Raw genomic sequence first — 26,716 nt, 5'->3', positions numbered from 1 at the left:
TCAATGCATCTATAAAAGGATGTCAAAGAAAACTGGCCCACTAGATGACTAGACAAAGAGGTGCAAGATTTCTGGAGTTAAACAATGCCGACCTCATATAAAACTCGGCTTCAGAGGCTTTTCCACACTGACCTGAATACAGAACTCTGATATAACAAAGAATACTTACTATGACAATGTTTAAAGATATTGAACATTGTGCAATATACCGTCAATCTGCAGCGTCAGTTCAAAAGAATCTGTATCAGGAAATATGTGGATAAATGCACACGTAATGACAGGGAGAAGTAGACTGACTGAATGTGGAAAACCTGAGACATATTGTTAAAATTGCACTTGTTTTTCTTAAGACATGTCAGGCTGTTCATCTGTTTTGTAAAAGTATGGACGTCAACAGAATGTAAGTCTAAAATTTTATTAGTCTGGCCCACCCTAGATCAAATTGGGCTGTATATGGCCCATGAACTAAAATCAATTTGACACCCCTGCATTAATGCATTATCTGCAATAGGTTATCAGTATATCGCCTACTTTTTCCTTTTTACAATCATCACTTGTGTGTAATACCAGCAAACCAACAAACTGTACAATATCTACACATCATAATATGAATTCAGAAGAAAATAGACCCCAACTCCTCTGACCTCTGTTGGCATGGGTGTAGTAGGTACTTTGACTCACATGCTTTGGCACTGTCCTGCAGTTAAATCCTTTTGGGAAGATGTGGTCCATTCAGTGTCACTTGTACTTAAGATAAAACTCTCTCCTTGTCCTCTCATCTGTTTGTTGGGATACAGGGCAGCAGAACTCAGATCGAAGAATGATAGGAAAATTGCAGGCCTGTGAATTTTTGGATCTTCTTGGAATGGAGAAAATGGCTGATTTGATTAATGAAACAGGACATAATCGGGAAGTATATTGGGATCAAGTTATTGATGATGATGATGATGATGATGAGTTAATGTTATGGTACTGTACTGTTTACTGTACATGTTCTCCCCATGGTACTCCAACTTCCTCCCACAGTCCAAAGACATGCAGGTTAACTGGGGACTTTAAATTGTCCGTAGGTGTGAATGTGAGTGAGTGTGTGTCTGTCTCTACGTGTCAGCCCTGTGATAGTCTGGTGACCTGTCCAGGGTGTACCCCGCCTCTCGCCCAGTGTCAGCTGGGATAGGCTCCAGCACCCCGTGACCCTCAAGAGGATAAGCGGTTACGAAAATGGTTGGATGGATGGATGGATGATAACTTTGTATGTTATTTATTTTGTTTTGTGTCAGCTTGATGGCACTAGAATAATGTTTCTCTGTAAATGTGTCTCAATAATTCCATAAGGGGTGGGCTGTGTTCAAACAGCCTGACATTAAAATTAATCTCCATTCATTTATTCATTGTATTGCTTTGTTTTGTTTTTTTTTCTGATGCTTCTTGTTTTGAATTGTCCCCTTCACTGCTGTAATGATGCAAATTTCCCCTGCTGTGGGTTTTATTTTATTTGTATTATTATACAAAATGTTGTATTTATGATTTCTACATATTTGTTTACAAACCTAAAGACCCAGGCCTATCAAAAATAGCAGAGAACCTGGAGCTTGGACTTGAGTCAGCTGAGAAGGCAGATCTACAAGGCCAAAAAGCTTGCAGAATATTATCCTAGATCCAAAAAAACTGAAATTAGAGACTTCTGAAGTCATAATAAAGAAGTGGTTATGGGATAATACTTTGCCTATTAACAAGAAAAGTCCACATATGCATAGAAAGGCTAAAAATGATGTAAACATAGCATGACAGTTATCTTAATGTATTTATATGACAGAGAGGAATGTGAAGCTCGGGTTTTCAAGTTTTATTAATAAATAGCAACATGAAGTAAAATCTCTTAAACCATAGAGAGTTGTAACATGAGCTTGCATTGCCTGTACACCAGACCCCTGAGTTAACATCCCCACATTTTATAACATTACTTGCAAGTTAAGCTGCACATCTCGCACAATAAAGTATACATTCTTGTCCAGTATCATATGGCTTATCAAATTGTTTATGGCTTTAACAGTATTACTGACCTAAAAAGGAGGCAGCTCATTTTGTGGTGGTGCAAAACACAAATTTAAGAAGTTAAGTATTTAAATGCAGCATTTATAGCCTGAGAAAAACACCCTGCCAGATAAAAAGTATTTTATCCCTTTGTCCACCTGCTGATTCATAGTGGGGGCTTTGTCATAGTACAAATAAGAACATATTGATATATTTACAACAGTGTATTGTCATGATTTTGGGCTTGGCTTGTGAGCAATGACACCTCATTGATGATCACTTAAATTTAAAACACAAACAAGAGATACCTCTGTGCCACTAGCAGTGAATGGTAGGCGACTTCGCAGTGTTTCAGCTCTCAGGAGAGCCTAGTGTCATACATGTACCCATATTAGAAGTCATCCTACTTTGCAGTCAATGGGGGAAACTCCAGTGTTGACAAAAACGACACCAGGCTTCTTCAGCTCCTCAGGATACGTCATCATATCCACAGTAACACATGCTCAAAGATGGAGTGTAGCTCTATACTCCCATTTTGTGTGGGCACAGCACTGTGGTTTCATCACCTCATTGTGTAAAAGGAAAAAAAAAGAAAAAGCTGATAGTGTAGATAAACCTCCAGCCAACCACAGTCTTTGACCAGGAACTCAGTCTTCTTCAGGAAACTTGAATTTGGCATAGACGATGAGCATGACTATGGACATGACGATGCACAGTGAGCCAATCACAAGGTAGGCAATGCCCAGGAACTCGTTCTTGCCTCCCATCCAGGACACGTTGCTGAACACCACCTTCTTCCTCCCGTCAAAGCTCACAACAGGATAGTCTGAGGGACAGAACATTAAGGATAAAGAGCAAATATGGAAATACAAAATAAAATGATCCTTTGCCAATACTCTCACTGTAGTTTTCAATACACAAAACTGCATTAAGATACTGTATGAATGTTTATGTATGTTTTAACCCATTTATTACTCCTGTACACTTGATTGCTTTAAAATTGAATGTAATTTTTTCAAGGCACTGGCTTCCATTCATTTCAGCAATATGTCAAAATCAGATAGCAGACACAAACCTTTCTTTAACTGTGTAATCCATCCTAGTTACATTATTGTAATGACTTAATGCTGTGCAGACTTCTATTTTTAAACTGCATAAAACACTGAATGATAATTTTACATTGACAAAAATTTAGACTCGATGCGATCTTTAATGCAGATAGAAAACAACTGCTGCCTGAAATAGTAGAAAAATACATACAAACAACTTAAGTTATCTGGTTTGCATTAAAATTAATAAGCAGAAATGTAAAGCAGGCCTATTCAATTGGTGGCCTCCGGGCCAAATCTGGCCAAGAAGCCAAGTGGCCCAGCAGACATCAATTAGATATACTAGTATTTCAAAACATATAAACTACATATTGTATCTGGAAGTAGCTAACGAGTGAGCCATCTTGCTTCCATCTCATCTCTGTTGAGTTACATACGTACAGCACTGATTGGGCAGGATGTACAGATCGTACGAGAGCAAATCAGTGTTTTCTCATGTGACGCAGCTCCGACTGCGCTTAGTAGCTTTTCAAAACATCTGTCTTTTCCCAAACAAATTAGCTTGACCTCAGTGGAAAACAAAGAGATGAAGCGTGTGTGTGTGTTGGTTACTGTTACTGCCACTGGTTCCTCTGCCCTGATAGCATTGATTGCTGTCTGTGCACTTTGTGATGTGCCTGGGTCCGATATGTAAACAAAAATAAAAGTAATACAATAAACATTGCTCTCTTTCACTCCATTAATTTACATTTGTTTGAAATTTGTCATTACCAAAAGCTAACAAAAAGGTTTTAAATAAGCTGCCAGCCCATCTACATTTCCTGGTTTTAGTGAAGTGTATCTGAGTATTTATACATTGTTGAATGATCTAACCTTTAACAGACAGTATGGTCCTTAAAGCAAAATAAAAAAATGCCTTTGAGGTATTTACAAAGGCTTTTATAGGCTCCATGAAAATCGTGAATAGTTATTTGCCTAGCGCATTTACTTATGTCGGAAAAATTTGCCTGTTTTTGTCTTAGCCCAAGGAACTCCTGAGTCACTGTGTTCACTCTGCTCTGGTAAAAACAGAACAACACCCAACCGGTTTAACAAGTTGGACTGTTGTTGTAACACACAAAACATGTGACCAATGCAATGGCTGACTCCTTTATGTAGATTCAAATCTTGGTAAATTCTCATGTGGATGGAACAGTGGAAAAAATCCTTTAACCACACAGATGTTCTTCTTTAAGCCCTGATGATAAGGTTTATTATGCACACTAATATGCTGTTTTAAACAGCTATGCAGTGCTAATTTGTGTGATGGGAAAAAAAAAGGTTAAATAGGGTCAGAGTGAAAATTATTAAAATGAATTTTCAAACACAGGACTCACGCATAACCTCCCATACGTCCAAGCACCTCCTTAGAATCAGGCCACAATCTGTAACGTTCATAAAGGATACTGTAGGCAATCTCAAGGGAGTAGTTTCCAGCTGGCAGACCCTCTTCGTAATCGCCCTCGGTGATTCGTCGATACAGCTTTCTGAAATCTGGCAGGCCCGCCGTCCTCATCCACACCAAGAAATCTTGATTGATGAAGCCGTTGTTAGCAGGGTCTGAGGTGTCCAACTCATATACAGGCCTGGGCCAAAATATGGGTTTCACTGTACCTGGAAGTCGATCATTTAATCAGCTATCATGATTTTCAAACATTATATTAAACGCATGTTTTTATAAAATGTGATTTCACCACTGTACTAAACTATGATACTCCTCTTGTCCAAAATACTCCCTTCAACACAACTTCTTTACCACTTTGTAAAATCCTTGTGAGCACTCAATTCATTTTGAGCAGATTGGGAACCCCTCATTAAACACAATTAATCATAGCACTGCACAACAGATGGCCAGGTACAGTTAAGTAAGTTACTACCATTGAATGCGTTCTTCAGAGGTGTGATGCTGGGGTTTCTGTATTTGATGTTGTAGTCTGTCCACCAAGCAATCCCTTTTCCATCGAGGGGCACCTGCTTCTTTTTCCCACTGACGATCTGATACAGCTTAAAGGTGTCTTAAAAAAACAAAAACAAGAATTAATACTTCCTTAACACAGTATTTATACACTTCATTCCAAATTCATTCTGAATGTCCTTACATACCATTGAACATGCTGTTTGCTATTGATCCACATGGTACAATTGGTTTGTTGTTGCTGTCATACTGATATGGCTCACAGGCGTCATCGGGACTCTTCATTAGAGACAGAGAACAGTGTTTTTATTGTACACACCATGTACACTGAAGAAACTATGAACTGTTTAAAGGTCCAGTGCATAGGATTTAAGGGGATGTATTGACAGAAATGGAATATATTAAGTATGTTTTCTTACGTGTATAATCACCTGAAAATAAAAATTGTCATGTTTTGGTTACCTAAGAGAGAGCTGTTTATATCTACATAGCAGGTTTTCGTCCACAGGATCTGCCATATTGCACAGACATGGTTCTAGCTCAAAGAGGACAAACCAAACACTGGTTCTAGGTAGGATCTTTTGCCTTTTCGTGTCAGCCACTGTAGTTGGCAGCCCCTCCATGACAAGCTGAACAGTGTATGAAAATCACCGATTTTTAACATCAAACTGCTTTATTCTGTGTTTTAATGGTTTAAATCGCCATGTCCATTTGGTTTGGAGAGGAGAGACCTCTGCCGATAATTTGGCTCATGGTAGAAAACTACCGAACATCTGGGCCTTGAGCTATCTGAGAAAAAAGGCGAGCACACATTAGCAGGTGCTGGGCTAGCGCCTTGCTGTGACAAGCACTGATTTGTAACATGAAACTGCTTTATCCAGTGTTTTTAACAGATTAATCACCTGGCTGTTTTGTTTCGGAGAGGAAGAGACCTCCGCCGATAATTCAACTCATGGTAGAAAACTATCGAATGTCTGGACCTTAAGCTATCTGAGAAAAAAGGTGAGCACACATTAGCAGGTGCTGGGCTAGCGGCTTGCTGCCACGAGCCAAACAGCGCCAGAGAAACACTGATTTGTAACGTGAAACTGCTTCACCTAGTGTTTTTAACAGTTTAATCACCCGGTCCGTTTGTTTTGGACAGGAAGAGACCTCTGCGGATAATTCGGCTCCCGGTAGAAACCTTCTGATCAGTGAGCACTTAAGGAATTCTAACTGGGAGTTCATGCTTGGCACATTGTAGAAGTTTCAGCTGGTAGTCTCCAATATCCACAGCTACATGCCACTAAACCCTGTTCCTTTAACCAAAATGACAACCTGGCATATTTGTACTCCATCTTTAAAGTATTTTTATTCCAATTAACAACATATGAATTGTGCCGTAGAAAATAAAACCAGAGTGTTTTTTGTTAATATTCTATGTTGTTAACTTACCTTAAAGTTGTCAATGTCCCCAGACAGCTGGCCATCATCTTTGGACACACTGTACTTTCTGTAGTTTTGGAAGTAGTTGGACAAACCATAATAAAAGAACACAGGCCCCTGTGGAGGAAAACAGAATCACCAGGCCAAATGTCAGAGGCAGGAGTACAGTTCAGCTTAATTACTGATTGTAAATGTGTGTGCATGTGTTTGTGCAAAGCTCCAGTACAACCTTAAAGAGAGTGTCAATGGAGAAGGCCAGCGTGCACACACAGTTCTTGTTATCTGGGTTAGAGCACTTGAAGCATGGTGAGTTTTGTTCAACCCCAGTGTAGTCCAGCTGTGTAAGAAAGAACAAGACAGGTCATTATTCATTATTGATGGCTACAACAGCTATCTCCAGCAGGTGTTATGGGACACCACACCTCTTTAAACTCAGTCCGATTGTTTTAATGTTTACTTAAGGTTTGTTCACTTCTACCAGGTTAATACATTTTCTACTCAGTCTCTTTCTCATTTTTTGCTGGTGACAGCTGACACTTCATTTTCCAGCCTGCCACCTGACTGATTTGTGTGTTCAGTGGTCCCAGTCATACCTCCAACACCTGGATGCTCCGTGAGGTGACAAAGAGAGCGACACCAATACCAATGAATGCCAGGCCAATGACGACAAACCCCGGGATGACAATGCCAGCGGAGAGAATGGGCTGCCATGCAGGAAGCCTCTGCTGGGTGAAGGCAGTGTTGTCAGGCTGGTTTTCTAACTGCGGCTCTTGCTTCACCATTTTTTGGTCCTGTTGGTGAGATTGTATATCAGATTACCAGTTTGTACATGCTTGTAGTATAATGTAACATAAATGTATTACATGATAGCCATAATGGCACTCCCTGTATAACTTAGAATATACAGACTAGGTTAAATAAAGGCTCATTCATCAAGGTCCTATATGAATGAGCCTTTATGATCCTTGTTCTGCCATTTTAAGTGTAAACTCTCATTTTGAGTTAATGTAGGACATTGCATTTGCAGTTAATTTATTAACAACACAGAATAACCCACCCCACCCCTGAAAGGCTTCATATCACACACACAAATCTCGAGTCTACCACCAGCACCCAGATTAGCCAAAGCAAAACAGACATAGACCTACTTTTAGCTCACTAAAGTGAAATACAGTGATGCACAAACACATATTAACGACTTATATCTGGATTTTAAGCATTACTTACACACAGTCGGCTCAAAATGGAGAAACAAAGGAGTCAACAACACGTCCGTATGCTTCCCTTAGTTGTAGGTGCGACAGGGAAGCTCACCTTTACCTGTCCACCCCCACCTTCCCTCCTTACCCATCCTGTTCTTCCTCCAGAGTGACGTCACTTTGTTTGCAGCGCTGGGACCAGTTTTGTCCTTTTATCTAAAAAACAGACAATAAATAAACGCTGCTTCCTTGTCACAAACTAAAGGAATCTTTAACGCTTTTTATTTTCAGGTTTTATACCAGAAAGACGACGCCAAACTGTGCCTGAATGGCATTTTGTATGACTAAAATTTAAATGAAATAAAACAGATCCCGTCTACCTTTTGATTGACAGTGACATTGACGAATCATTTCGCTGGGTGGTGTTGGGTAACGTCTCTGATCCACCAATCACGTAAGCGTTCATTGAAAGGAGACGTGCTACTGTGCCGTCTTTGTGTTGACATCTTCGGAGGACTGCGAGGTAATATTATATTTTTCAATATTTAATCCTTGCCCTTATTAAAAAAAAACAATGCTATCTGGTGTAAGGAAGTCTGCCCAACATTTTGTTATTTTATCGATGCAGATCTCTTCGGAAGCGAAGCCTGCGGTTGCTTTTTTGCTAGGTCGCACCTGCTACTGTGCCGCTGCTGGTGCTAGCCAGACAGGTCTCATTGTTAGCGGCGTTAGCTAACATAGCATGGTCTCGTAATAAAATTTTGAAAGGAAATCCATTTAGAAGCGTTCTTAACTATATTTACAGTACAGCTTTTGCTTCAGTCATATTAAAAGAATATATTATTAATCTGAATTATGTGTTAGTCGCTGCTATGAACAAAGCTACCGTTAGCTAACGAAAGCTAACGTTGATAGCCGTGCTACTGCTAGCTTTGCAGTTAACTCGCTAGCTAACAAAAGTCAATTTGGTCAATCACGGGACTACCAAAGGTCTCGTCGCAATAAAGGTGTCCGGCTAATCTACCTGTTAAAATGTATTAATCAAACACCAGGGTTCATACGGGCACCATTTCAGATTTGTCGGGTTTTCTCGAGTGGATATTCCCACTTGGCTAAGTCCTGAAAACCACTGAGCTAACGGAATGGTGACACACTTGATGACTGTCTTGCATTGCATTATTCTGTGGATATTTGCCAATAGGTTTTCAAAATATGTAGCTAGGCTAAACTCAATGGAAGTAATGTTAAAGGCCAACGTTTTTTGTCTAGTTAGTCCTGTTCGTAATCATATTTCTGGTTCTGTCTTTATTTCTTAGTGTTTGAATGGATATTACCAGGTGCACGGAGAAATGGGTAAAACAAGACAAGGTTACTGTAACCATGGAGATTTCATTTCATAAACCATGACATTCATGCACAGTTAGTGTTACTGAAATCATTCAGCGATGCAGATGTAATTATTCTGGGTGAAGTATCTCCCAAAGCCAGACAGCATTTGGTGGTTGTTAGCCTTTTGTTGCAGGTGCATTCAATGTCCCCAGCAGAAAAGTGACCAGCTGACATAGGGGGGTGTCAATGAATGCTTTTTTCATGAGTTAATTTGTGTGACACCTACTAGTGAGTAGTAAAAGTAACCATCTGGCATGGATTTTGTAGGTTTTACATTTGAAGTATTTTAGGCTATAATTTTCAAACAAGTTTGGGAACACCACAAATCGCACAAACCTCAAATATATTTTTTTGTTTGGTTGTTTGTTTTCTGCACGCACAACCCACACTTCATCATTTTCATCTTTTCTGTTAGGAATATTTTCTTATCTTTTTCTTTTATTACACTTTTTTGAACACTCAAATCTCAACCATTTCCCTCAAAAAGTATTGTAACTTGGGCTGTTGTCTGTTTCATTTTGATGGATTTCATCATATTTCTGTTTCCCCCTTTTCTTCAGGAGAGGCCTCCAACATCCTCCATGATGCTCTCTAGCAAGAAATCAGAAGCTGGCTCCTCTTCCTCCTCCTCTTCATCTACTGCGGGAGCAGCGGGTGGGGATAGGGCCCCTGTTTCTGATGCCCAGACTGGGCCGTCAGCCTCAGCTGCGGGCCCTATGGATGTAAAGAAAAAGGAGAGGTCATCCCCTAGTGGGGAGCCTGGAGGAGCCCCCTTGCCTCACCAAGCAGGCCCTGGGGGGGCTGACCAAGACTCAGCTGAAGTTCGCAGAACAAGCCGTCGCAAGCGAGCAAAAGTAAACATTTTAGGGTTCTGCTTCCTCCCGCTCTGGGAGGAACAGATGTTGCCAAAACTGATGATGAGTGAGAGCAAAAATTGTAAAGACGAATTTGTTTTAAAGGATCAATGCGTGCCTCTTCATTTAAGCTTTAGGTGCAATATCAGTCTTCATCTGAAGTCACAGGCTCTCACTTGCATTTGTGTCCCAGTGGAAATTGGCAACAGACTTTATATCTCAGTCTGTGCTGCATCATGTTCATGGTTTTAATGATGCTTTTATTGTGCCTACTGTTGCAGGTGGAGTACCGCGAGATGGACGAGAGCCTGGCTAATCTATCGGAGGACGAGTACTACTCTGAGGAGGAGAGGAATGCCAAGGCAGAGAAAGAGAGGAAGCAGGTCATCCCTCCACCAGCTCCACCACCAGAGGAAGAGAATGACAGTGAACCAGAGGAGCCGTCTGGTGAGTCGGAAACGTGACGTATCGTATCAAAGCACTGAATTCATATTGATGTTATTAATGAGGAACATAATAGAAAGCCTGAGCTTTTCTTCAGGCAAGAATGCAGAGATTCTTCTTCCTAACATGATGGCTGTGTCTTTCATAGTCTGGCAAAGTACCCTGTGTTCAATTTCATTTTGGAGCTCATTGCATATGAATGCTCTTTCTTCTGGTCTTGAATTAATTCTAGATGACACTCAGTACTGTTTAAGAGTAGTGACATGTACATTACCTTTAGGTGTGGAGGGAGCTGCTTTCCAGAGCCGTCTTCCTCATGACCGTATGACATCCCAAGAGGCCGCCTGCTTCCCTGACATCATCAGCGGCCCCCAGCAGACTCAGAAGGTCTTCCTCTACATCCGCAACCGTACGGTAAGTCCCTGTGTAGACACTTTGTGTTAAAAAATCAACGACTATGGGATCATCGTTTTAAACATATGTACAACTGTATGTTAATTTATATTAACGTCATACAGCTCCAACTGTGGTTGGACAACCCTAAGATCCAGCTGACCTTTGAGGCCACAGCGCAGCAGCTCGAAGCTCCATACAACAGTGAGACATTAAATTGTACTTTATTTCAAATTTATTTTGTAAACTTTAGTTTCTTTCTGCTAGAAGATTGTAGTCGTGCAGAAGTTGAGATTTTTTTTTTTTTGGTTCTCTTTTTAGGTGATGCAGTGCTGGTCCATAGGATACACAGCTACTTAGAAAGGCACGGTCTCATTAACTTTGGCATTTACAAGAGGGTCAAGCCTTTACCAAGTAAGTTCACTTCATTTATTGCACCAGTAAAATAACACCAGCAATTAGCCAAAGTGATTCATTTCAGAACCATTCAGAAACACTGACCTGGGAATGGTCAGTGGTGTAAAGATACCCAGTTAATGTTTTCCCTGCGTGTTGTCGCAGCTAAGAAGACTGGGAAGGTTATCGTCATTGGTGGAGGTGTGTCCGGGTTAGCTGCAGCCAGGCAGCTGCAGAGCTTCGGAATGGATGTTACAGTACTGGAGGCCAGGGTAGGTCACCAGCAGGATCTGTCATTTTACATATACCGATGTTTTGGGTTTTGTCACATTTTACTTACTAGCTATTGGTATAAATCATTTTGTGATTATAACAAATAAACTGTATTTTTATAATTAATAAGTGTGAGGTAAGAGCCACCCCCATACACTCTATATATTAAGGTATACATATGTTTTCTAAGGGTTTATATGATAACCAATCGAGTGAACTAAAATAACCTTACTAATTTTATAAGTTTAGAATTTTGACAAGTTTACCAAGTTATTGTAGAAATAATTTGACTTATTTTTTCCATGCAGGACCGTGTTGGAGGCAGAGTGGCCACATTTAGGAAGGGGAACTATGTTGCTGATCTCGGTGCCATGGTGGTGACAGGACTGGGTAAGATTCAGTGATTTTTATGTGAATACTGAGTTAGGGTAGCACCAGTACACCATGAAACTGTATACCAGGGTACAAAAATTGATGTTTATCATACCATGTACATTTGAATGAATAAAAACTGGATGGAGGATCTCAAGTTTGATTTATAATAAACCATTTGTTCACCAAAAACAAATGTTTTAATTCCTAAAAAGACATTGTACTGATAATAATGATAATTCTAATTATGTAATATTATATACTGTAAAATTGTGATTGTTTTTTTGTTTGTTTTTTCCTCTGAGAAGGTATTATACCTTAAAAATCTTATACTGTTTCAGCCCCATACTGAAGTCATTTACAACAGTGACAAGTCAAAGCATCCTTTAATAAGTCAGATAACATTTCTCAGAGGCTCCACAGTTACTAAAGTCTACCTGTAGATGGTGTTATTGTCCATGTATGTGTGTCACTGATAATTGTGTGTGTGCTTGTTCAGGAGGGAATCCCATGGCAGTGATCAGCAAGCAGGTTAACATGGAGCTGGCCAAGATAAAACAGAAGTGTCCACTCTATGAAGCCAATGGCCAGGCTGTGAGTATGACATTTCTTAATCGGTAAACTGAGTTGGCTCTCATCCATTATGCTGCCATTGCCAGGCTCCTCAGGATGTTTTCATATTAAACAAGTAGATGCAGAGATGATTAAGTATTTACTGTAGCTGTCAAAGGCTTAATATTCTGTTGTTGACTGTTTTTTGCAACAAAAAAGCTGCTCTGAAAGCCAAGAAATTACAGTTTGATAAATGGCAAAGAGGTTAATGGCAGCTAGACCATGCATGTGATTGATTCCAGCCATCTGCTGCCTGAAAAATATGTACCTGCTTCAGTCATTCTGACAGTTTTAGCGATGCCACAGGTCAAGTTCACTTACAAACATCTGCGTTAGATATGTGTGCCCAGATTACATTTTTAAAACCCAGACCTTGTGTTGTTTACTTCCTTTACCAGAAGATGTTTACTTATGCACAAGAGTTCCCTCATGGCATAGAAGTGCTCTGTGTTTGGTCTTACAGTTGTTCTCTAAGCCTTGCTATTGTCCTGAGGCAGAGATCTGGTTTTCCATGAGCCACAAAAAAACACAATGAACGGTGAATCCATTTAACTGCTTACCCTTGCGTGTCATCAACAACGGCTCCAGTTCCTCTCAGAACAAAGCGCACTAGAAAACAGATATGGCCTAATGTCATTAGATTGGAAATAAACAGTGTTTTCCCTTTGCGTTTTTGTTCTGTCTGTCAAGTGGCAGCAACAGTAGTAGGATGTTTAGGTTCATGTGCGGGGCACCTCCATTGAAGTAGAGACTAGCCAGCAGGGCTCTTGAAGCATCCACATCATGTGTAATTGGTTTCCTCCTCTGCAGGAAAAGGCAAATTAAATGTACATGTTTTAGTTGGTGAAAACCTGTTTAAGGTTACAGATGTGTTTACCTAACATGTTCTCTCTGTCTCCCCTTCCCTCTTGTCTCTGCACCTCCTCCATGTTCGTCCTTTGGTGGACTACTCAAGGGTGAACGATGCACGAGTGTAAGTATTGGTTTGTTTATGTAATACATTCCCCACCAATGCTTTCTCTGTTTATAGACGTGAATTAGTGGGTTAAATTCTTGTCCCAGTAAGAGAAGAAATAGACACTGGAGTGATGTATAAATGTCATCAATTTGTCATTGGAGTGACCGATGGTCCAATGGCCTTGTTGTTTGATTGTGTGTCCAGGTGCCAAAAGAAAAAGACGAGATGGTGGAGCAGGAGTTCAACAGATTGCTGGAGGCCACCTCCTTCCTCAGCCACCAGCTGGACTTTAACTTCCTCAACAACAAACCTGTTTCTCTGGGTCAGGCCCTGGAGGTGGTTATACAGTGAGTATGGCACACATGTGGGAGATGGTGACATGTGTATCCTGTACCCAAAGAAGAGATGTATACAGATACACACAAATATGCTAATCCCAATCTTGTGTCTGTGTGTGTGTGTAGGTTGCAGGAAAAGCATGTGAAAGATGAGCAGATAGAGCACTGGAAGAAGATTGTGAAGACTCAGGAAGAACTCAGGGATCTTCTCAACAAGGTGAGGACAAGTAAAGTTGTTGTGCTGTCAAGTTGGTGCTTCCAGAACAGTGCTACAACACTTGAAAGTGTTGAGCTATCCTTTAAGACGACTGACAGGGAAACCTTTAAAAGTGACAAAAAAAACTTTTCATTTTCATTTTCTTCTGTCATATTTGAATCGAGACAAAATAATGGACGTAGCCTTCTGGTCTGATAAGTGAAGCCCATGCCAAGTGCCTCAAACCTGCATTCTGTCTAATGGCCAGCAGGAGGCGACCCCACTGGTTGGTTAGTTTCATGTGTTCATTTTGTAAATTATTGTCCCATTCAGGGTAAAATAATCAATAATGGCTACCTTGTGATTGACAGGTTCCTACCATTGCAGCTTGTCAATCAGGATAGAGGCGTAGCATTGTGTATGCTATCCAGAAAAACAAGATGGGGACAGCCAAAATGCCAAACCCAAGGATTCAAAACAGTAGCTTACATACCAGTGGGTGATGTCACAGTGGCTACGTCCACTTCTTTTTTGCAGTCTATGTGTCTGAAGGAAAAAGAGAAGGGCCGTCAACATTTCATTACTGCTCAAAGTTGGCAAACACCTGTCAGTTAGCTTGTCAGTTATGTTTGCTTAATTGGGAGAGAAATTAGAGAGCTTAAAGATGGAGTACGCTTCTTGTAAACTGGTGACAGAGCTGATGGCAGTCTTAGAGTGTCGTTACTGTAAGAAAAACAGGTTTTAGACTGGAACGTTAATGGTTTCAGTTTCAGATTGATGTGCAAAATTTCAGGCACTCAAAGCCGAGTTGCAAGTTGACCCTAAATAAGGCAGTAAACCTGACTCAGAGGCCAATTATGGGTGTTGAGTTTCAACAACATAATCACTTTATTGATACTGACTCTGTGTTCTGAATCACATACTTCTTCTTTTTACTTTCAGTAAGTGCTGCAGCTATCTTTACAAAGCATCCGTCTTTAACTTTGACCCTCTGGCTCATATATCCAGTGCAGTCTGTAGTGCGAAATTTGCAGAGAAAAGGAAAAGTATGCGATTTCGAACACAGCATATTTTAATGTTAGCACTTAACGTTACCTCAGAGGTACAACAAAACAATGCTTTTCTATGAGCTCGCCAAAGATGGAGATTGACCTGGAGAGCTCTGCTGTTGTTACTCTGCAGTGTATGTAGTTTTAACTTTTAGGTTATAACTGCATACATTGTAGATTCTAACATGCAGTATTATTTGCACAACAGTGACGTTGCTAATGTCATAGTTATTATCTTAAACAGTTCCTATGATTACTATCTATTCGACTGGTCATCACTCACTTGAATGCTGTGTCATCCATCATTGCGGCTTCTGTCAGATGTCAGTGAGCTGTCAAGCTGTCAGATGTATGCAGCTCAGTTGGTGTGACTGTGCAGAGGATTGTGGGTCAAAATAGCCAGAAAAGCATGCTAGCTTACATACTGCAAAATGTGACCGAACGTAGTAGAACATCCTGGTATTTTTTGTGTACTGCATTTGACATATTTTGTATTGGGACATGCTACTTTTTTTCTGGCATACTCACCAGTATTGTAGTATGGGAACTGGAGCACACAGTGAATTTTCTTTCCTTTCATCCACCATCATCTTCTGACTTCCTTCCTCTCTTTCCCCGTCTCTCCTCTGTAGATGGTGACCACTAAGGAGCGGGTGAAGGAGCTCCATCAGCAGTATAAAGAAGCCAGTGAAGTCAAACCACCCAGAGATATCACAGCTGAGTTCCTGGTGAAGAGCAAGCACCGCGACCTCACCGCGCTCTGCAAAGTGAGCTCAGGCACTATTTGAGGAAAAGAAATAGATATGTGATCATCAAACAGCTGAAGAGTGACAGGAGAAAGTTACAATAGAGCTCTTACATCATTTTACACTTCGTACAAATATTTACAAGCTGTGGGCAGTTATGTAGACAGGTTGTCATCCAGAACAGACTCCTGTGTGACTCTTTCATTACTATCAGGCTGCAGGACTTAAAATACTCATGTCAAGGCAGTTAAGTTTAAAGCTAACTATTTCCAACTATGTTTGTGGTGTTGTGGGTGTTACATAGTGACTGATGCTGTAGTTTGAACTACTTTGAAGCAATATCATGTTTCCTTTGTTGATTACTAGGTGTACCTGCAGGTCAGAAGGTTCGACCACCACAATTTGCAGGACAGAAACATTTAATTTAAAGATCAAATCATTTGCAGTGGTATTATAATGCAGAAATACCAGCATGTAAAATGGATATTTTATGGTTTACTAGGTCAGGGTGGATGCCTGACAGAATTTTAATGCCGTGCTCTCTAAGTAAACCAGACAGGCTGTGTTTAAGTGGTTTAATGCCTCGGTAGGATGTATTATTAGAGCGAGCGCTGCTGTTTTATTTTTGCTTCAGATAAATCACCTCCACTACTGCTATGTGTGTATTTTAGAAGGAGGTTTTAGTTGGTTTAAACACAGCTGGTGTCTGAGCTGAATTTGTCTGTGACCCATCCGCTGTTTGAGAAACCACTTGAAGGCTTTTGAATCACAGTCTGACTTTCTGTATGTCTGCGGATGTACACACACACACAAGACAGAATGAGCATTTAAGAGTGTGTGTGTGTGTGTGTGTGTGTGCGTGCGCTCATGACATGCATGACTACACCATATAACAAGACTTTAAGGCTGTGTCAGGATATTTATGCTGGGATATTTTCCAGTATTCTTGCCGTTTGTAGTATTTTCCCAGGTCAGCTTGCTGACTAGCTCGGAGGCATCATTAGGATGTAAATTTTTCTAGACTTGGCTCAGTCAAGCTGTGTCCTGGGGGCTGACGCTGTAGGTGGTATTACCAGACTCCGTGTTGCTGCTGTAGTTGGTTCTGTTGTGGTGACCTGATGAACAGGTTGAGTCAGCCCTTTCCGTCAAGACTGTGTGTCCTTTCTACATGACCTGAAACCCTCTGGGTGTGTACCTTGGACACACACACGCACATGCATGCAACACATGCTCACCTGGTTAGAGACAGGGCCCCTGAAGTCTGACAGCACTTCAGTTTGATGTGAAATATCGTTATATAATTGTAAAATGTTAGCACATTAGCAGTACTGTAACACGAAAATACATCTTAATTAGGGCTGCAACTAATGATTATTTTCCTTATTGATTAAACTGCCGATTATTTTCATGATTAATTGATTAATCATTTTATCTTAAAGATGTCAAAATAGTGAAAAATGCACATCACAGTTTCCTAGAACCTAAAATGACATCTTTACTTTGTCCAAAACCCGAAGACTCTTCATTTACTATCCTTCATTCATTCATTTTCTGGAACCACTTATCCTGTTAAGGGTCGTGGGGGGGCTGGAGCCTATCCCAGCTGACAGTGGGTGAGAGGCGGGGTACACCCTGGACAGGTCACCAGACTATCACAGGGCTGATACATAGAGACAGACAACCATTCACACTCACATTCGCACCTACAGTCAATTTAGAGTCACCAATTAACCTGCGTGTCTTTGTACTGTGGGAGGAAGCTGGAGTACCCAGAGAAAACCCACACTGACACAGGGAGAACATGCAAACTCCGCACTCGAGGAACCCTCATACTCTCATAAGTGACCAAAAAGAGGGCAACAAATTGTCACATTTAAGAAGCTGGAACCATCGAATATTTGACATGTTTGCTTTAAAAATGACTCCAACAATGAATCGATTACCAAAATATTTGGTGATAAATTTTCTTTCAATGGACTATCAGTTCATCGTCCAGTCGGTACACCTCTAATCTTAATTGTGAGTTGTAGTTTAAAATTGTCAAGACATTGATAAAATATGCCAAGTAGTTTTGCTTCTCAATTACTTTTTAAGTTGTAGCTCATAGTTTTAATTGTGATAAATATTGATGATCACAAATACTCAAAAATAAAATAATTGCTATTGTATCAATATTTCTCAGCAGTGATGCATGAGTTGCATCTCCTCACTGTCTGCCTGTGTCCCTGTGTAGGAGTATGATGAGTTGGTGGAGATGCAGGTCAAGCTGGAGGAGAAGCTGCAGGAGCTGGAGGCCAATCCACCCAGGTAACTAATCCATCTGAAGGTTCAGTGTAAACCTCAACTGCTGCTGCCACTCCTTCTCTTTTAATTTGGTATCACTTTAGTTGAAATGCACAGTAGAGAGGGATGAGTGTGTTGTGGCTTTATTTAATCATCTGTCTTTTCTTTGCATGCTAATTTTCTTTTGTTTAATGGTTGAATCACTCTTTATTTAATCACAATTTATTATGAGAGGGAAAATACATACCTTATTAATATGTGATAGTGTAGATATATCATTACTGGACAATAGTAAAATAACACCAAACATATTTCTGTCATTCTTCCCAGCTCTGTTTTGTCATTAGAGATGTCGGCTTGTATTTCGAACATGTGTTTCTCTTTGGTAAACGGTTGCTGTGCCCCAGGGCGATCCAAAGACATTTTTTTCTCATCAGTAAAACTTGTATATTTGAGAACCTGAGGCACAAACATCCCAGGGTGTGGAAAGGTTCAGTGTAATGAATAACTGCGTGAAGCACTTATTTGACTCCAGCGAGGAACAGAGTTAGCAGCAGCAGCTTGTTGGTCTGCTTTGGATCAGTGTATTAGCCTGTGATGTAACTGCTGCACATCTCCCGAAGACTTCTTTATTAATTGTTCTAATCAGGAGCCATCCAGACTAAGTATGCTGGACTGGTTTTTGTTGAAGCAATATTGGCTCATGTGCTGGAGTGAAAATAGTTTGTACTTATAGGTAATAAAAGATAATTGCATGCTGGAGGCCCGCAGCCCTTAGCAACACATGTTTACCTGTGTATGTCCTGTGGCAATTTGCCAATTTCCTTTTTAAAGTTCCAGTTAATGCTATGTTCAAATATGTATTATGACGTTGGCACCAGTTTGAGTTAAGCTCTCACTTGTGCATGAGTGAACCTGTTCCTCTGATGCTTGAATAGCTGTCAGTATGCATCACAACATCGCTTTCCTTCCCTTCTTTCCCACAGTGATGTTTACCTGTCATCCAGGGATCGGCAGATCCTCGACTGGCACTTTGCCAACTTGGAGTTTGCCAACGCTACACCCCTCTCCACCCTTTCACTCAAGCATTGGGATCAGGTATATACACGTACTTATTTTATAGTGTCATAAGCGTGTAGTGCTGACAATGGTCTTGCACTACAAAGACCCTTGGGCCTTTTACGGTCACGTGTGTAAAAAGTTCTTGCTAGTTTACTGGGGTGGCAGTTGCTCAGTCCGTAGGGACTTGGCTTGGGAACTGGAGGGTCGCAGGTTCAAGTCCCCATAGGGACCGAGTATGGAGCATGGACCAGTAGCTGGAGAGGTGCCCATTTAATGCATGTATAGGTCCTGTTTATGCATGTGTGTGTATTTCAGGCCTGTGTGTGTATATGACGGAGTGGAAAGAATTTAATTTCCCTTGGGGATTAATAAAGTATATCTTCTTCTTCTTAGTTTAACTACCTCTGCCATAACATGTTATTTATTTATCCACAGGATGATGACTTTGAGTTCACTGGCAGCCACCTGACAGTAAGAAATGGTTACTCTTGTGTCCCCGTGGCCCTGGCTGAAGGCTTAGACATCAAACTAAACACAGCGGTGCGGCAGGTCCGTTACACAGCCTCTGGTACGTTCTTCCGCCACTTTGGTTTTCATTATCGATGTTCATATGGATGTACAGTGTCCGTTTAAACACTTCTTCATGTGTTCTTTCTCCAGGCTGCGAGGTGATCGCAGTCAACACTCGGTCCACGACCCAGACCTTCATATACAAGTGTGACGCCGTGCTGTGCACCCTTCCTCTCGGCGTGTTGAAGCAGCAGCCCCCCGCTGTGCAGTTTGTTCCTCCGCTGCCTGAGTGGAAGACGTCTGCTATACAGAGGATGGGCTTTGGCAACCTCAACAAGGTATGATGTTTAGCATTTATCAGACAGAGCTTCAGTACTTCTATCCCGTTATCCCTATCCAGTTCACCAAACTTAAGGATCTCATTCTGATTTGTCCAGACTGGTTGTAAAACTTCAACACATTTGATATAGTCAAGACAGTCCTGAGTATTCTGACGTTTAAATGGGAGGCCAGTAGGGCTGCCACTAACGATTATTTTCATTGTCGACTAATCTGTCGATTATTTCTTCGATTAGTTGACTAATCATTTCATCGAAAAATGTATTAAAATGTTGAAGAATGACGGTCTGTCTCGCCCAAACCCCAAAATTACATCATCTAATGTCTTGTTTCGTACTCACGCCAAAGGGTTTTAGTTCACTGTCACGGGAGAGTGTGTAAAGCTGCCAATATCTGAACGTAAGAAGCTGCAGTAAGAGTATTTTGGGGTACTTTTATAGTGCTTTTCTATGAAAAATGACTCAAACCGATTAGTCGACTACTAAAATAGTCACCGATTATTTTAATAGTCGATTAGTCATTGATTAGTCGACTAATCGTGGCAGCCCTAGAGGCCAGAGACTTTAGTGCCAACCCCCGTCCACTCGGGATGGGCAACATGACTAAAATCTTGAGTTAAAAGGACTCATAACAGCAAAGCTAAAATTCTTTCAAAACGGAAGCTTAAAGGTTCTTGAGAACAATAATTTCAAGTGTTACAGGTTTCTGTATTTACAGCTTCATGCTCCTCCCCCTGCCCAACTACTTTGAAGCTGCAACATCACACTCCAGTACAAACAGAATCCAGCCATGAATAACTCAGCAGTAGAAATAGTAATGCCAGATCTCTGCCAGTTGACACACTTCTACAGTCTCATAGTATATACCGTCATATCGCCCAGTCCTAACACCCACTACAGGACAAGGTGTGCTAAGTGTGATTGTCACATGTTGTGCAGTCCAGTGCAAACCATCCAGTCTTGAAATGAGTAACAGTGTTAAAAGCAGAGTTCAAGTCAGGTTTTAAATCATGTAGTGTGCTTCCAGCAGGACTGAGGATTTTATTCCTTAGAGAGACCTCCTGTTTCTCGTTCTGCTGCAGTGTCCTTACGCTAGGAACTTGACCTTCAGTGGGAGAGCGCCAAAAAACAATGAATAGTCAGAAAATGACTGTGTTCCATGCCTAAGGGGATTCTGCTGTATCCTGGCTTACATCTGGGCTCGGATTTAGGATGGAGAGTTGGATCGAAAGGGTGGCATGGGATATGTGTGAAGTATAGGAGTGTAGAGGCAGTCAGATGGCGTGCAAATGAAAGGTGCTTTTTTTTTGCCAGTGTGTCAGTAATCCGATCAGAGTGCTCACTCTGCGTCACTCCTGACCCACCAGCTCTCGCGCTCTCCCTCTGTTGCCGAGCATCATCTGCAGCAGAGTAGTTTATCTCCTAATTCTGCTGCAGCACTGAGGAGAATACTGCATTATTATGCAATCTGAGCTGCTACTAACGCTGAGTCTCCAGCAGAGGGCGCTGTATCATACACACATTCATATCTATAAATGATGGAGGTAAATGTGTTGAACCTGAGATGTGCTTCAACAGGCAGTGGAGCCTTTGATTGAAATGAGCACTGTGATTGGTGTGTGAGTGTTCTTACGTTGTGCTCCTCCCTGTCTGAAGGTGGTGCTGTGTTTTGACCGCGTCTTCTGGGATCCCAGTGTCAACCTGTTTGGTCACGTCGGCTCCACCACAGCAAGTCGGGGCGAACTTTTCCTCTTCTGGAACCTCTACAAAGGTGACAAGAGATGCCTTTTAGTTTCACCTTGCAGAGCGATGTGGTATTGAGACATATTTCCTGTCAGTATACGCCCGTTTTCTTCTCTCATACATTCCAGGATGTGTGTGAGGTTTTGATGCTACAAACATTTAATCAAATTACATCTTTAAACTTTCACCTCACACTGTCTTCTTACTTTAAACTTGCACTTACCTGTTGGCTAAATGTAGACCATATAACCATATAACCATATATATCCTACATAAAAAACTACCTCTGCGTGGGGTTACATACACGGCATACTAGTTACCTGCAATGCTTAAATAAGAAAAACATGATTTGTCCAAAAATAAGCTCTTGAAAGCATCAAATTAAAGTGTCTGATCTCTGCATTCATAACAAGTCTCTAACAACGTGCCTTTGCTCTTTTCAGCCCCGATCCTACTTGCTCTGATGGCAGGTGAGGCCGCTGGCATCATGGAGAACATCAGTGATGACGTGATTGTCGGACGCTGCCTGGCCATTCTCAAAGGAATATTTGGAAGTAGCGCTGTACCACAGGTAAACCATTTGTGCTTCATTTATAAACTCTTAAACAGATAGCTGCATATGTGTGCTGAATCTGTAGGCAGCAGGACAAGATTTTGGTATCAGAAGCGTTTTGGTATTGGTTTATAGTTCAAGTAGTAGAGGTGTGGACTCAAGTCACATGACCTAACCTCAAGTCAACCTGAATCAGACTCTTAAATTTGATGACTTTAGACTCGACTTAACAAAAAAATAAAATATGTTTTTTTTAAAAAGTATGCCAGGAATCAGTTCATTTCCCTTCTTTTTTTTCCATGTAGACATAAAACATGCAACATCATACAATATGAATTTAAAGGATGACTTGTATAACAAGAAATGTCCTACAAATTCGGAAAGAGAAAGTTATAGACAGTTTTTCCAATATGATATGAGTTAAATACAACAAGACAGGACAGAAACAAAATTCATTCTGTTGTGGTGCTGGTTAACAGTGCTGTGAAAATGCAATGTCAGCACAAAAAAAAAAAATCAGATCAGTCGCACTTGCTTTAACAAATTAAAAAAAAAAAAAAATTTAACATAGTATTTCTCTGTTGTTAAAATGGCGTTACATTTGGTGAAGAGTGTTTTAAGACTTGTTTAGAACTCCAAACTCAGAGTTGAGGACTTGAGACTTGCGTGTCTTGTCTTAGGGCTTGAGTGCATTGACTTGAGACTTACTTGTGACTTGCAAAAAATCGACTCGGCCCCACCTCGGCTGAGTAGTACTGACTTGTGGCATTGTAGCAACAGGTAAAAAGTAGGGGATGGGGGAAAAAATTGATAGAACATAGTATCGCAATATTTTTGTGTGACAATATTGTATCGTTACATGCACACTAAGTATCGATTTTTTTTAAATTATATCAATTATCAATATACAAATGAAACTTTTGGTATCCCACTGAAATTATATAATAAGAAAGTTATTTATTCAGTTTTTGCTGCAGTAAAACGACAGAAGTGAGATGAACAGACTAGTTTATTTTATTCAATAAAACTAAATATGTTTTATCGCAACATTCAGCATATTGTAACATTAAAATCGCAATGATATTGTATTGTTACTTATGTATGGTGATATTATCGTATAAAATGGCCTCTGGTTGATACCCACCCCTAGTAAACAGTGTGTTGAGAAGCAAACACATTATCCGAAATGCAGTCGTAGAACACATCGGCTATCATCTGACGATAATTTGGCTTTATATTAGCTTTTTTAAAAAATGTATTTATCTGCATTTATTTGCAAATACCTGTTTAAAGAGATTAGCTGAAAAGACCGGCATATAAAAGAGGAAGTTTTGGTCTGGATATCTGCATGCTACACCAGAGTGTCTGAAACATTGGCAGTTGCCCCCAGAAGCTTATCGTCATTAGACTGTCACATAAGATGCAACCTATTGCCTATCAAAGACTCACACACTTGGGTGATATTTCCAGTCCATGTTGAGTTTTTTCCTTTTTTCACTTTTAGTTCTACTTTAATTTAACCCCAAGCCCATGTACCAAATTGTATATCCCTCTGGAACATGATGTCCTCACAATTAGACATAGCTGGCAGTTCTGTTCAAATACATCTGTATTATGTTTGTTGTTTACAGAAAAGTAGTGGTGGGTTATATTTTCTAAGCTCCATCATTAGTGTTTTCTCTGGGTTTTCCACTATTTTGAGCGGAATGTCAAGTCTGTTCCTGAGTCGACCCCCATAGCCAGCAGAACTTTACACAGCGAGCAGAGCACATGTGAAAGTCGTATCCAAACCACCCGTCATTATAAATCATTTGCTTATGGTTTCGAATGGGATAAAATCATATGCATGGAGGCCAGCGTTGGAACTGTTCGCCATCCAGCTGTTTACAGGTCCCTCTAATATCATCATGGAAACCCCTAAGAAGTATGTGTTGTTGTTTGTCGTCATGGCAGCCAAAGGAGACTGTGGTCACTCGTTGGCGTGCGGACCCCTGGGCACGGGGCTCCTACTCATATGTTGCGGCAGGTTCTTCGGGTAACGACTACGACCTGATGGCGCAGCCTATCACGCCTGGACCTGCTATACCGGGAGCCTCACAGGTACACGCACACACACATTACAGAATCATGGTGTTGAGTTTTGTTTGGATGAGAATGTGTGTGTGTGTGTGTGTGTGTGTGTGTGTGTGTGTGTGTGTGTGTGTGTGTGTGTGTGAGAAAGGCATCCCAGCCTGCCCACCATACTTAACCAAAGCAAAGCAGAGCAGTCTACTCCCCACACAGATGTTTTAAAGTTGGCACGCTGATTGAGTCATATTTATGTGTTGACTGATTAGACCTGGCAGCTTACTACCACACTTTTTTCTTTTCTCACCAACCCCCTGTTTGCTTTAATTCCCCATCATGTCGGCACAACCCAGCCTCAGTCTCAATGTGGCTTTTCTTTTTCCTCCTCAGCCCGTCCCTCGTCTCTTCTTCTCCGGGGAGCACACGATCAGGAATTACCCCGCTACAGTTCACGGCGCGCTGCTCAGCGGGCTGCGCGAGGCCGGACGCATCGCAGACCAGTTCCTGGGTGCCATGTACACACTTCCCCGACAGGCCACTCCCACGGCTGCCAGCAACCCTCAGCAGGCTCAGCCCACCCCCAGCGTCTGAAATTGACTCTCTGAGTTCCTGTAGAAAATATAAAAGTTTACCGATAAACTCTGACATTTCTGTTCGTCAAAGGAAGTCCCTGCAACACTTTGCATCATCGCCTTTACTCAAGTAATTACAGAAAATTTGTATCCTGGCTTTAGGTATGATGTTTAACGTGATTGCTCAATTGAAGCATTTCGGTTCCTCGGACTTGTTTTTGTGACTGTTTACATTTCCAGCAAAATAAAGAGACATGTGTAACCTACTACAGAGACTCGGGCTACGATCAAGAGTTTAAAATCCCATTTTGTTACATAGTAATCTAATCATTTATGTGTGATTTACCGGTCATAAAAATCAGAAGCATGGCATTATATTCAAAGCGATTCAGTGTGTTTGATTTCTTTTTGAGCATGTCTGCAAACATCTATTTATGTGCCCTCGCCTGAATCCTAAATGTGTACACACAACCCAGAGCCAGATATATTGTAAGACAGATGACCAACTCAGTAGCATTGTTTCAAACTCAAGGCCTTGTCTTGGTTGTCTTCAAGTCTTAACACATAGCTATGTACTGTAGCTGTATGCCTCCTAAATTTACTCTCTATCATTTAGGTTGCAGAGTGTAGTGAATATAGTTTGTATTAAAAGCTGAAAAAAATGGCGGATATGTTGAAAGATTTGTGAATGTTTTTTGTTGCCATAGCAGTTTAAGTATTTTATTATGGTTGTCATCACATACTTTTTTATATTGTTGATTGTTTTGTTATTAAAAGAAGACAAACTGTATCTCGAGATCAGTGTGTTCTTGAAAATGGCGTGTGTGTGCAGATTGTTAACACAACAAAGTGCTTACCGTGTGGAAGCAAATAAGAGACATTTGAATTTTGATAACTGCTGTAGAGTATTAAACATTGAGATTTAAATACCACTGTTTATATAAATTTAAATATTTTACTTTGAAAAACCATGTATCTGAATTTGTGTTCTGAACTCACTTCTTTGACACTAATGTAAAATTTCTTGATTTGCAGTTTCAAAAGCTGAATTTTGGAAAGTTTTTTTTTGTTCACAAATTCAGATCCAAAAATTTTAGTTCCATAATTTGAAACATTAGAATCACGTTGCACAAATTTGATTGGTCAAAACTCATATTCAAAATTTTAAACAAAACAAAACAAAAAAAAATCAAATAGAATATTGGTCACTTCATTTGTTAAAAACGTTCAGGCTCAGTTGCCTATCCAGTCTAGCCTGGAAATCCAGACTCAAATCTAGAGAGATTTTGAGTCTGGCCCTCACCGATACACCCTAACCAAGGGGCAGCACTAACTGAGGCATATTAAATGCCGCCACACGCTATTGGATAGCTTTTATGCTTTTGCCGTATCCCGTCGGCAAAACGGCAAAAACTTCTATCAGATAGACTGATCTGATTGGTCCAATAGGCGATTCAATGGGCTCTGCTCGTTGGGGCCAGATCCCCGTGCAGAGCGAATTCAAATTTGCTAGGGGCGGGGCATCTGGATTTCAAGGTTATATCCAATCTTGAGTGGCTGAGAATTTTTTTCAACTTGAATTTTTAGGCCTAAATTTGACCAATTCAATTTGAGCAACCTGAATCTTTTTTGTTTGTTTGTTTAATGAAACTTGAATTTTAAGATCTGAATTTGAACATTGGAAAAAAAAAAAAAAACGTTAAATTTTCTTTTTTTAAAATTGCAAATCAAGAAATTTCTTATTTTCATTTCAAAGACGTAAATTCGGAACCAAGCATCAACCTCCAGGCCTGAAAAATAAAGCAAACACGGAAATGCCAAAAACTGCAGTTCCTCTCATGGCCTCTTGAGGCTGGCTCCAGAGGCCAGTCAATCCCCATAGACCCCCATGTTAAAATGCCCGACCT

At 40.7% G+C, this 26,716-nt stretch overlaps 2 protein-coding genes across 6 annotated transcripts; one reads left to right on the top strand and one right to left on the bottom strand.

The window, feature by feature from the left end:
- Positions 1-1,831: 1,831 nt before the first annotated feature.
- On the bottom strand, positions 1,832-7,847 carry tmem30b (transmembrane protein 30B). Its single transcript, XM_033642301.2, has 8 exons — positions 7,690-7,847; positions 7,056-7,253; positions 6,692-6,799; positions 6,472-6,579; positions 5,226-5,316; positions 5,000-5,137; positions 4,530-4,736; positions 1,832-2,860 (listed from the first exon to the last, which is right to left on the bottom strand). The coding sequence occupies exons 2-8, from the start codon at positions 7,242-7,244 to the stop codon at positions 2,682-2,684; spliced, it is 1,020 nt and encodes a 339-aa protein (XP_033498192.2). The 5' UTR covers positions 7,245-7,253; positions 7,690-7,847; the 3' UTR covers positions 1,832-2,681.
- A 224-nt stretch (positions 7,848-8,071) lies between these two features.
- Positions 8,072-25,599, top strand: kdm1a (lysine (K)-specific demethylase 1a). Of its 5 annotated transcripts, none has more exons than XM_033643115.2 (22): positions 8,113-8,184; positions 8,978-9,014; positions 9,611-9,904; positions 10,183-10,351; positions 10,629-10,762; positions 10,867-10,945; positions 11,063-11,155; positions 11,303-11,409; positions 11,719-11,800; positions 12,282-12,376; positions 13,350-13,367; positions 13,557-13,699; positions 13,817-13,907; positions 15,568-15,702; positions 17,915-17,988; positions 18,951-19,062; positions 19,462-19,594; positions 19,687-19,874; positions 21,531-21,645; positions 22,061-22,188; positions 24,124-24,270; positions 24,628-25,599. In XM_033643115.2, exons 2-22 carry the CDS (start codon positions 8,985-8,987, stop codon positions 24,826-24,828), a joined length of 2,568 nt encoding a protein of 855 aa, XP_033499006.1. In that variant the 5' UTR covers positions 8,113-8,184; positions 8,978-8,984; the 3' UTR covers positions 24,829-25,599. The 5 variants fall into 5 exon arrangements, with proteins under 5 accessions (XP_078031217.1, XP_033499007.1, XP_033499006.1 ...); XM_033643113.2 differs by having other exon boundaries at positions 8,132-8,184; positions 8,978-9,029; XM_033643114.2 differs by having other exon boundaries at positions 8,133-8,184; positions 8,978-9,029; positions 10,186-10,351.
- Positions 25,600-26,716: the final 1,117 nt, after the last annotated feature.

This window comes from Epinephelus lanceolatus, chromosome 15 (assembly GCF_041903045.1).
Source record: "Epinephelus lanceolatus isolate andai-2023 chromosome 15, ASM4190304v1, whole genome shotgun sequence".
Taxonomy (NCBI): domain Eukaryota; kingdom Metazoa; phylum Chordata; class Actinopteri; order Perciformes; family Serranidae; genus Epinephelus; species Epinephelus lanceolatus.
Note: the sequence above shows the minus strand (reverse complement) of the source record. Positions and strands in the feature narration are given on the sequence as shown.